The sequence below is a fragment of the Camellia sinensis genome, chromosome 9 (genome assembly GCF_055761805.1).
Source record: "Camellia sinensis isolate YWXY chromosome 9, ASM5576180v1, whole genome shotgun sequence".
In the NCBI taxonomy this organism is placed as follows: Eukaryota; Viridiplantae; Streptophyta; class Magnoliopsida; order Ericales; family Theaceae; genus Camellia; species Camellia sinensis.
In genome coordinates, this window is record NC_138969.1 from 166818174 (window position 1) to 166830275 (window position 12102).

At 29.2% G+C, this 12102-nt stretch overlaps 1 protein-coding gene across 1 annotated transcript; it reads right to left on the bottom strand.

Moving 5' to 3' along the window:
- Positions 1 to 2876: 2876 nt before the first annotated feature.
- On the bottom strand, positions 2877 to 3559 carry LOC145799882 (G-type lectin S-receptor-like serine/threonine-protein kinase At1g61550). Its single transcript, XM_082889524.1, has 2 exons — positions 3362 to 3559; positions 2877 to 3275 (listed from the first exon to the last, which is right to left on the bottom strand). Exons 1-2 carry the CDS (start codon positions 3557 to 3559, stop codon positions 2877 to 2879), a joined length of 597 nt encoding a protein of 198 aa, XP_082745650.1.
- Between the last annotated feature and the right edge of the window lie 8543 nt (positions 3560 to 12102).

Sequence of the window (12102 nt, forward strand, 5' to 3'; positions counted from 1 at the left end):
GGCTTGTGGCTTAGGCCCCAAAATTTGGCCTAAAAATAGGGCCCCCAAATTCATTAGTAGTATATTCAAAATTTAAATAGACCCAATTTGTTTTTGTTGATTTAGGGCAAGTTTAAAGGATTCCAAAAAAATTATGTTGGGCCCAATTAAAAAAAAAAACATTTAATCACAAATGTGGTTAGGCCCAATTGAAAAAAAAAATGTATTAAAACATATACAAGTATAGTTGGCCCAAATAAGGAATAAATAATTTTGTCCTAATTTTTCTCTCTTACAAACTATCAGATTTTAATGGAATAAATAATTTTATCCAAATTTGTTTACCCTAGGTCTTTATCATATTTTAATTGAATAAAGTTTCCCTAATTTTTTTGTCATAATTTTGTTTCATTAAATTGTGTTCCATAATTTCTTTGCTATCAGATATCAGACAATGAGTGGTTTGTGTGTTTCGTGTGGAAAATTGATTATATAGTCATGTTTCCTTTTCATTTATGTTTGCTTCACTCTGCTGGTGAAGCAAAATTATTATCCCACTCTTCAATTTAACACAATTTGAAATCATTTGTGTTTGCTTTAGACCGCTGGAACATTTCATTAATTAGATTTGTTGATTAATTAGTTTGTTTTGTTGATTTGAACTATACCTTTTGGTAACTTTTTTTTTTCTTTTTTCCTGGTACTCTGGAATGAATACACTATTTTGGTATCAATCGGCGGTAGTGGTGCCAAACAAGGTTTTTATTTATTTATTTATTTTTTTATAGTGAATATAGGCCCCATTTTTTGGTTTCGCCTTAGGCCCTTGAAAACTCAAGGCTGGACATGGTATTGAATGTATTGAAAGTCATTTCACTGCTACTTCTTGCCCTTCTTCCAACATTCCCTGTGGTTCACAATTTTTGTTAGTTTGTTTCATGATAACGTGAGGGGTGCCCTCATGCTTATCTACTTAACATTAGTTTAGTACCTAGGTATTGGATAGAACTCAACTTCAAAAACTAGGTATTAATGTGAGGATGCCCTCACATTTTATACTATACATTACACTAGTACCCAAGCAATGAGAGATTTCGCTTCACACTCTCCCTCACGCCCAACGTGTTCACTCGACAACATCTACCACGTGCAAGGACATTCACCCTACCCATTCCTAGTACTCCGACGGCAACCCCATCTTGCATGTAGAAAGACAAATAGAGAACCAAATGAAAAATGAAACAAACAACTAAATAGAGAAGACGAAACCAAATGGGGATAGAATAAGAAATGCCAATAGAGAGACTTGAACCCAAGACTCTTCTCAAGGTGAGTTCTAATACCATGTTACTCACCCTATCCATCCTTGGCACTTCAGGAGCAACCTCACCTTGCACTTAGAGAGACAAACAGAGAAGAAACCAAATAGGGACAAAATACGAAATGCCACCAAATAGACTTGAACCAAAGACCTTTCTCAAGCTGAGCTCTGATACCATCTTACATGGTCTTGTATAGACCTCAACCCCAAAAGCTAGCTATTCAGGAGAGGGTACCCTCATGCTTATATACTTCACATGAAAATTGATGGCCAATAATTGCTTTAGTACCTAGATGTAAGAATTCGCTTCATAAGTACATGGGATACCTATGCATGTCTTCAACTTCATAATTCATATATATATATATATGCAAGAAAAGAATATAATTACCTTATAAACTGTTCCAAATCCTCCTTCCCCAAGTCTGTTTGTTTTGCTGAAGTTATTGGTCACACTAATATTTTATCAAAGCCGATGAAGTCCTCTCTCCTGATTTTTCTCTTCACTGACGTTCAAAATTGAACCATAGAACAACAAATTATTTAGATTTTTGATATGTGCCTTGAAGACCAATATATTTGGAATATGTTAATAATAATCATGGTTGCTTGTTGAGCCATATAGATTTCTGATGGTCGCTTGATTTCATTATTGTCGCTTGTTAATTTTTCATCTAATATATTTTTCTTAGTTATTTTCTGTTTGTTATTTTTTCAATTCTGGTTATTTTCTGTTCTGGTTGTTATTTTCTGGTTGTTTTCTGTTCTTGGCTGTTCTATTTTATGGTTGTTCTGTTCTGACTTCACTGGTTGTTCTAATTGTTATACAGTTTTGTTCTGGTTGTTCTGGTATTTTCCTTAATTTAACTTACTGTTCTGGTTGTATGGTAAATTATAAAATTTGCGGTTCATTAAACTTAAAGACTCTTTTAATTAATCTGAATATTAGAGTGGAATTGCTGTATTATTGACAACAAAACTGAATTTTTACCATACTAAAAGAATAAAGAGCCCTTTGATGAAATAGAAATCATTATTCACTGTGAGAGGAGAGAGAAAATTGATGGATATGTCAAATTAGTTTCAGAAGCAAATGGAATGTCCCTGTTGATTTACTCCGCATAAAATACCCATATCAAATACTAAAACATAAAATGAGCAATTCAATTATATTATAGCATTCTTGCCTTTTTGATTCTCTCTCCACCTGTGCAATCCATACATGAAGGTTCCCTAGAGAACAACCCCATAAATTGTTGTAAAGCTGACATATGAATTTTTTACTTCTCTTATCTTTTCCAAAAAATGAAATATAAAAAGAAGAAAAATAAAATGAAGAACAAATTATAAAACAAATGATTTTACTAATCGAAAGTTAGTAAGGCAGCAAAACAAGTGACTTTACCCAGATCTGAATAGGAAAGGCGAAGGTAGAGGTCATTCCCGGCAAATGGAATCTTCTGAATATCCATGAGGCCTCTAGTCCAAACAAACTTGAGCACCACTGTTGGCATCCCGAGGAATCCTCATTGTACAAATACTCGTAATGATCCGGCAGCTTCATACTTGTCAGCTTTCAAAACCCATCATTGTGAGCCTTTCCTGATGATGCTAAGCTGGTAGTGTTCTTTTGGCATAGCAGTTCATTATTCCTCACACAACCACCTGCCCAATTGCCTTTCCTTGAATCCTCAGTTGAATTTGGTACAAACCCTTTCAAGCACTCACAATTTGGAGATTGATCTCTATTGCAAAGCCCTGAAGGTCCACAAACCCCGTGAGTATCACATGGATGCACCAGTACATTCCAACCAACATGCCATATCTTGACTTGTTCATCCCAGTGCATTATGTTCACTGTTCCTGCTGATGTTAAGACCACAATGCTGACACAGGAGTTGTTATAAGTGCCCAACGTGAGGTACACACTTCCCTGCTGATTATCGGGTAGGAGGTTAAATCCATTGGAATATCCCTGGGCAGTGAGCAGTGACCACTTCTACTGTACGGCCTGGAACCATTCCAAATGAAAACTTGAGGTGTGTAATTCCACAAACAAACTTTCCAGGCGATGGGATCTTCGGTCTTCCAGGAAGGCAGGAAGTGTTTCTCTCCAGTTTTCGTGTTCAGTCCTAGCATCATGCAGGGTAAGAAAGTTTCACAGGGATAATTAAAGCTCTCCAATAAGGTCAATCCAGAGACACTATCTTTAAGAGTGGGGTCTCCCTTGTCTGACAGCACTGCAATTGAGTTGTTCATGCCATCCAATAGTCTCAAATTTCCATCTTTACCGATTGTTAGACTTGAGGAGGCGGGGTATGTTCTTTTTCTTTTTTAATTTTTTTCTTTCTTTCTTTCTTGAGAATCATAGAAATGTTTCATCACTACTACAAAGTTCAGAGAACACAAAACTATCTGTACGATAAAATCAAATTGGGGAAAAACACATATCAACATTGTTGATGCATATCATAGAAACAAAAACACAAACACATGAAGAACACTCCCTGAGAGGAACTTAAGAATCTGAATTTGGGGATGAATAAGCTGTTACTACTCCCCCATTTTCTCAAGGACGGAATTTGAGGATGAAACAATCGGGCTGTAGATTCATTATTTGATAGCTATGTGCTTTGCTCTTAAACCAACTATCTAAAGTTACTCGGTCAAATCTTTAACAACAGGTGGTTCAAGATCGGCTCAGTAATTAAGTTTGAATAAATTTTCAAGTTCAATAAGATTCTTCTTAGAAATTGGTTATCTTAGTTGGGTTTTTTACTGACTTTTTACCACAAACAAAAAACAAAAAACTATACATACAGAAGGTAAAAAATTGATGCGATAATTTATGGTGATTTTTTTAACTTTTTGACTACAAACCCATGTTATCAAACAAAGCTTAAGGCCTCGTTTTGTAACTTGGTTATTTTAGTTGGTTTTTTTGCTATTTTATGAGATGAAAAAACGTTTTAATTGGCTTTTTAGCTGCTGTAAAAAAGCTTTTTTACTATTTTGTGTTTGGGATGATTTATATATATATATATATATATATATTTTTTGTAGTTGAATAGATGGTTGTGAGAAAAAAATAATGGGTAAATTACACTGACACCCCTTGAGATTTATATTTATTACAGTTCCTCCTTCACCTTTTGGAAATTACATCTCTCCCCTGAGGTTTAAAGTTTCATTACAGATTCCCCCATTAGCAATTTAATTTTTTTAAATACCAATTTTACCCTCATTGGGCAAATTACATTGGCACCCCTCACATTTTAGAAATTAAGGTTTAAAGTAGCATTACCAATTGTTCCCTCGGTTAATATTAGTTGGAAAAAAAAATTAATTGAAAAAAAAAATTAATTGAAAAAAAAATTAATTGAAAAAAAATTTTGTTAGTAAAATTTTTCAATTTTTGTTTAATAACCAACGTAAGCTTATTTTTTGAATTTTCATTTTTTCTTCAAATTTATAAACTGAGATAACCATTTATAAACCAAAAAAAATTATCAAACAAGTTTTTATGACAGTTTTTAAAATTTTTATAAATATAAATTGAAAACTGAAAACGAAATGGTTACCAAACAGGTTTCAGATGGTAAAAATGTCATAAAATTAACAAATAATTAAATAAGTTACCAACGTAAGAAATGATTTATCAAAAGATTCGTAGGCTATGTATGGTTTGATTTTTAGAATTTGTTTTTAAAAATTAAAAATTAATTTGGTTAAGAAATAAAAAATAAAAAATAATTACCATTTTTATATAATTTTTATCTTTCGAGTGATTAGAAATAATTTTTTTAAAATTAAATTGAAATAACCATACGTATGTATATAACCAACCCAAAAGTTAAAATGATAATTATTTTTTATTTTTTATTTCTTAACCAAATTAATTTTTAATTTTTTTTAAAAAAATCTAAAAATCAAACCATACATAGCCTAAGAATCTTTTGATAAATCATTTCTTATGTTGGTAACTTATTTAATTATTTGTTAATTTTACGACATTTTACCATATGAGACCTGTTTGGTAACCATTTCGTTTTTAGTTTTCAATTTATATTTACAAAAATTTAAAAAATTGTCATAAAAACTTATTCGATAATTTTTTAAATTTATAAATGGTTGTGTCAGTTTGTAAATTTGAGAAAAAAACGTAAATTTAAAAAGTGAGTTTACTTTGGTTTTTAAACAAAATTTAAAAATTTTACTAACAATTTTTTTTTTTCAAGTAATTTGTTTTCCAATTAATTTTTTTTTTCAATGAATTTTTTTTTCCATTAATACTGACCGATGGGGCAATTGGTAATGTTACTTTAAGTCTTAGAGAGGGGATTGTAATTTCTAAAATGTGAGGGGTGTCAATGTAATTTAACCAATGAGGACAAAATTGGTATTTAAAAAACTTAAATTGCTGAGGGGGGTATTTGTAATGAAACTTTAAACCTTAGGGGGAGATGTAATTTCCAAAAAGTGAAGGGAGAACTGTAATAAACATAAACCTCAGGGGGTGTCAGTGTAATTTACTCAAAAATAAATTGATTGATGTGTATAATTTGACATTTTGTCTTACGCCTCGCTTGGGAATAGATTATTTGGCTTTTTAAAAAAAAGGCGTGTAAAAAACTAAAGAGAGTGATGTGATGTGATATTTTGTTTTATTAGTTATTTTAGGTTGGGATGAGCTATTTAGCCCATCCCAAACACCCCTTTATTGTCTATTTTAACATTTTTTTTTTTGTCTTTATTGACTATTAGTGTATGTCCGTACCTAAAGGCAGGTTGTAAATAATGTTGTGATCTAAATGTAGTTAAAATTTATACGTATTACGTTGAAATTTATGGAGTCTGTAATAGTTTTTATAAAAACACTAAAAAATATGAAGAAATATTTACCTTGTTTGGTTTACACAGTTTTTTTGAAAATTGATTTTTTTCGTACATTTTATTTTTTATTTTTAGTGATTTTTTAATGTTTTTCGCAAAATTTTTATTTTTTATATGCAACTAATCTATATATATTTAAAAGATATAATATTTGTGAATTTTTTTTTAAACAATTCATCAAATGCAAAAAATAACAAAAGAAATAAAAAAGTTTAATACATTTTCGTATTTTGTTGTATTTAATTACTTTTGCTAAAAATTTTTGTACAAATTTTATGCTTTTTAAGTATATCAAGATTAAATGCATCTAACAATTTTTCTTGTACCACACGCTCTACAGAACTCAATTAAAAATAACAACTCCCTCTAGCCTCGATGCAAATTAAGGAGTAAATATATACAATTTAGAGTTAATTACCTAAAAGTCCTATTTATAAATGTAATGGTAGCTCAAGTCCTGTGTAAGATTTTTTGAACTAATAAATCCTATTTAGTAAAACTGAGAATATTATCAGTTTTTTTTTTTAATTTTTAAAACTAAGAACATTATCAATTTTGCATAGTAATGTTCCAGATAATTATTTCACTAACTGATGAAAAAAAAAACAGAGCATGAGATTAAACGTTTTTTCCCTTATATTTATTGGTTTGATTCAACTATCCAATAAAACTGAGAACACTAATAGTTTTTTCCAGTTTTAAAACTGAGAATGTTATGTTTATTTCCATTTTTTTTTTCCAGAAAATTCTACTTCCTTGTTTACCGTATTTTTTTTTCTTTTTACTAAAATTTTTAAATATTTTAAGCAATTTGTTTTTTAATATTTAGACACACCTAACATAAATATAGTTAAAAAATATAATTTTTGTGAAATGTTTTTTTAAAAAATTCACTAAATACCAAAAATACAAAAAAAAAAAAGGAAAATTCAATATATTTTTGGTATTTTTGTGTATTTATTAATTTTTTAAAATATTTTTTCACAAATATATTACTTTTTAGATACATCTAAATAAGTTTCATCTAAAAAAGTTTTAAAAAAATGTTTAAAATTTAAAAAATATTCGCTCAAAATAATAAAACACAAAAAATAAAAAACTCAATTTTCAGAAAACTGAAACCAAATGCATTGATTAGTTTTTTTTTGGGGCAAATTACACTGACACCCCCTGAGGTTTATGTTTATTCCCTCCCTCACCTTTCAGAAATTACATCTTCCCTCTTGAGGTTTAAAGTTTCATTATAGATTCCCGCCCTCAGCAATTTAATTTTTTTAAATACCAAATTTGCCCTCATTGGGTAAATTACATTGACGCCCCTCATATTTTAGAAATTAGAATCCCCTCTCTAAGGTTTAAAGTAACGTTACCAATTGCCCCATCGGTTAGTGTTAATTGGAAAAAAAATTAATTGAAAAAAAAAATTTGTTAGTAAAATTTTTAAATTTTTGTTTAAAAACCAACGTAAACTTATTTTTTGAATTTACGTTTTTTTCTCAAATTTACAAACTGATACAACCATTTATAAATTAAAAAAATTATCTAACAAGTTTTAATGACAGTTTTTAAAATTTTTGTAAATATAAATTGAAAACTAAAAACGAAATGGTTACCAAACAAGTCCCAGGTGGTAAAAATGTCGTAAAATTAACAAATAATTAAATAAGTTACCAACATAAGAAATGATTTGTCAAAAGATTCTTAGGCTATGTATGGTTTGATTTTTAGAATTTGTTTTTAAAAACTAAAAATTAATTTGGTTAAGAAATAAAAAATAAAAAATAATTATCGTTTTAACTTTTGGGCTGGTTATATACATACGTATGGCTGTTTCAATTTAATTTTTAAAAAATTATTTCTAACCACTTGAAAGATAAAAAATTATATAAAAATGGTAATAATATTTTATTTTTTATTTCTTAACGAAATTAATTTTAAATTTTAAAAAGAAAATTTCTAAAAATCAAACCATACATAGCCTAAGAATCTTTTGTTAAATCATTTTTTACGATGGTAACTTATTTAATTATTTGTTAATTTTATAACATTTTTACCATCTGAAACCTGTTTGGTAACCATTTCGTTTTCAGTTTTCAATTAATATTTACAAAAATGTAAAAAAACTTTCATGAAAACTTATTTGATAATTTTTTTGATTTATAAATGGTTGTCTCAGTTTGTAAATTTGAGGAAAAAACGTAAATTCAAAAAATGAGTTTATGTTGGTTTTTAAACAAAAATTTAAAAATTTTACTAACAAAATTTTTTTTCAAATATTTTTTTTTTCAAATAATTTATTTTTAATAAATTTTTTTTTCCAACTAATACAAACCAAGGGGCAACTGGTAATGCTACTTTAAACATTAAGGAGCGGATTGTAATTTCTAAAATGTAAGGGGTGTCAATGTAATTTACCCATTGAGGGAAAAATTGGTATTTAAAAAAATTAAATTGCTGAGGGGGAGATCTGTAATGAAACTTTAAACCTTAGGGGGGAGATGTAATTTCCAAAAGGTGAGGGGAAAACTGTAATAAACATAAACCTCAGGGGGGTGCCAGTGTAATATACCTTTTTTTTTTTCAGTTTTGCAAATCAATGTTCCAACATCATGCTCTTTTATAGATACAAAATTTTCAGTTTTACACAAAAAAATAATTTTGTTTTTTCAATTTTTTCAAAAAAAAAAAAAAAAGGCATTGCACATAATTTTTTTTTAGTTTTTGTCAATTTGAAATGTGATATTTTAAAGTTTTGAAAATCAAAATAAATGTCAAATCATCATGTTACCTTTATAGATAATCATAAATGATGAACAATCATTGTTTGAAGGGCAATTTTGACTATTTAAAATTTAATGGAACTTGAAGGTCCAAAAAATTTTAGTTAAAACTTAGGCTTGGTTTGGGAAGTGGGTTGGCTTTTTGGCTTTTTAGCTTTTTTGGCTATTTTAGCCTGGGCTTAAAAGCTTGGTTTGGGAAGGGCTTTTTGGCTTTTTGGCTTTTTTGAGTTTTTTTGTGAGAGAAAAATATAATGATTATGGGTTGGATGTGATGTTTTGTTTGTTATGACTAAAATAGCCTATTTTGTTTTTTGTGGCTAAAATAGTCAAAAAAGCCTCCAAACCCACTTGCCAAACACAGGCTTAATAGAGTATAAATTCATAAATTAGAACTTGTGTATAAATGTTCCTACAATTTATTGTACACCATAAAATGGCAAGCAATGTATGGAAAAATATTTATTTAAAAAAAAAGGAAGAAAAAAAGAGTAAATAGTCCCAGCAAAGTTTTAAATTTGTAAAAATTAGAAGAGTACGTTGCAACTTATGACTCACAACACAAACATGAAAAGAACTTGAGCAAAAAATGAACCAGAAAAAGCAAGAACCAAATTAAAATATCAAATTTAACTACTAATAATTTTAATATAAATATATAAAGCTTCCAAACAAAACAAAGCACACCTTCATTGTTGCTATTTAGATATGATCCATTGTGATGGTTTTATTATAACTAAAAGTGATTTGGCTTTGTCTACTTGAGCACAACTATACAGCAAATATTTTAAACTAATTTCATAGATTAAAACCCATTTCATAAATCAAAACCCATTTCATAAATCAAAAGCTTTTCAAAACCATAGGAAATCAAAATCCATTTCAAAAATCAACCCACATTTCTCATTAAAGAATCAAACCCATTTTGTAAATCAAAATCATGTTAGAAATCAAATTGAAAATAAAAATTCATTTTAGAAATCAAAACCCATTTTAAAAATGAACCCCATTTCTTGATGATCAAGTAACTTCGGACCCAAACGGTTTAAAAAATTAAATCCATTCAAAACTCATTTGAAAAATAATAGTACTAGAGACCCACATTTTACACTCTTAAATACATCTACAATCATGTGACAAGGGTGGTGAATCCCATATCATTGAATGAGTAACTAATCAAAAACTGATATTTGTCAAATCACATCATTGTGGATTGAATCGTGAAAGATGTATGAGAGTTTCAAACATTTTCTTTTCAAAAATTAACACCCATTTTCTATTAAAGAATCAGACTCATTTCATAAATTAAACCCATGTCAGAAAAATAAAAAATCATTTAAGAAATCAAAACCCATTTTAAAAATGAAACCCATTTCATAATGATCAAATATAATTTTGCACGCAAAGCCTTTTAAAGAATTACATCCATTTAAGAAACAAAATCTATTTCAAAATTCATTTCTCATTCCAAATCAAACCCATGTCAAAAATTAAACTGTAAATAAAAACTCACACGATGACTAACCCAACCAAACACCCACCCATGTCAGAAAGATTTATGGCTTAAAATTGATGAATTGTAATTACAACAACAATTTCAAACTGTATATAACACACAACTTTTAGTTAAGACATGAACGATCGCATAATAACCGACGCGAACGGCATAACACCTTCCCTTTCTCGGGGGGAGAAGTTTGAGAGAGACAGGAGGGAGTGTCGTTCACTTGGATGGAACCAAAGCTTGCTTGGTAGGTGTTGTTTATTTTAGGATTGATCTCAACCATTGATAAGAATTGGTTAGATTCATCTCAACCACTAAAAACAATTACATCTCTAAGACAATTGTAGGACATTTTCAAAAATCCTTGTCTTATTATATTGATTTTGTAAATGTTCACATCATGGAATTCGTTGACATTTTCTCGTTATGGTATACGAAACCTAAGGGGCTATGGCACTTTGGTAAGACTTCAGGGCATAAGCCATGAGATTCCAGGTTCCATTATCTCTGGGGCTAGTCACTCAGGCGACAATATATATGATTGGTAGGATGAACCTTCCAGATTTGGGCGAATCGTACTCAGTGTCAGGAGTGTAGGTTCGAATCCCTACCTATGTGTAAATCCGTGACTTACCACTACATGATTGAATGGCCATGCTATGTAGCAACCACCTAAGGATGACCTTTGGGGCCTCGGCTTCTTATAGGGTGTAATCCTAAAAGTTACCCATATGTGGTTAGTTAAACCTTTTTATTGTAAGTTGCCAATCTGAACATTCATATTGTAAGTTGCCAATGTAAGCATTTATATTATGATTTGAATAGTTGGGTAAATGTTCACACTGTTGCACATTCATATTGTGAAATTTATTTTTTTATTTTACATAATTACTTATTCAAGTGAGATCTTATGTGATAGATCTCGTTAAATAGGTTTCAAAAATATATATATTTCACCAAAAATAAAATATGTAGAACCAAAAGTCTTGAATTTTTTAAGTTCAATATACAAAAATTAAAATTAAAAAAAAAGGTTCAAATTAGACACTACAGGAAAAAAGGAATATGGAACTTTTTTTTTTTTTTTTTACGATGTTTATGAAAACGCCGCTAATTTTCAATTAAAACAAAGTTCAAATTAGAATGTGAGGTTTGTCAAATAAAGATTATTGGGCTTTAGACTGCTTATCATCGTGTCCATTCGCATTTTGCGAATTCATAAGTGAAAAATAAAATAAAATAAAATAAAATTATGGGAGAAAAAAATAAGAAAAAATTGTTCACATTCTATTTTTTGCTTTCTATTTAAGTTGGAGAAAGAAACTATTAAAAGTTATCAAAATGTAGAATGCTACTATATATACTCGCATAGTAGGAAAATTAAAAATGTTTTTGCCGCGTTATGCTACTTTGTGATAAAAATTATTTAAAATAGATCCATAATGTGAACTCTTAAAGTGAAAATTACTAATTATTGTGATTATATTATGAATATTGTGGTTACAAACTATTTGATTCCTGTTAATGCCACCTGTTTTGTTTTAATATGTACCTATCCCTTTATTTCCCTTTATTTCAAGAATTGCATAGCCAAGTACACTATAACACCAAACTTTATGAACGGCAAA

What these genes read in the sequence shown, in the direction of transcription:
- LOC145799882 (XM_082889524.1), bottom strand. Translation starts at nt 3,559, where the DNA reads ATGAACAACTCAATTGCAGTGCTGTCAGACAAGGGAGACCCCACTCTT. An exon ending in AAGATCCCATCGCCTGGAAA is followed by an intron (nt 3,276 to 3,361) that starts GTTTGTTTGTGG and finishes CTCACTGCCCAG; the next exon opens with GGATATTCCAATGGATTTAA.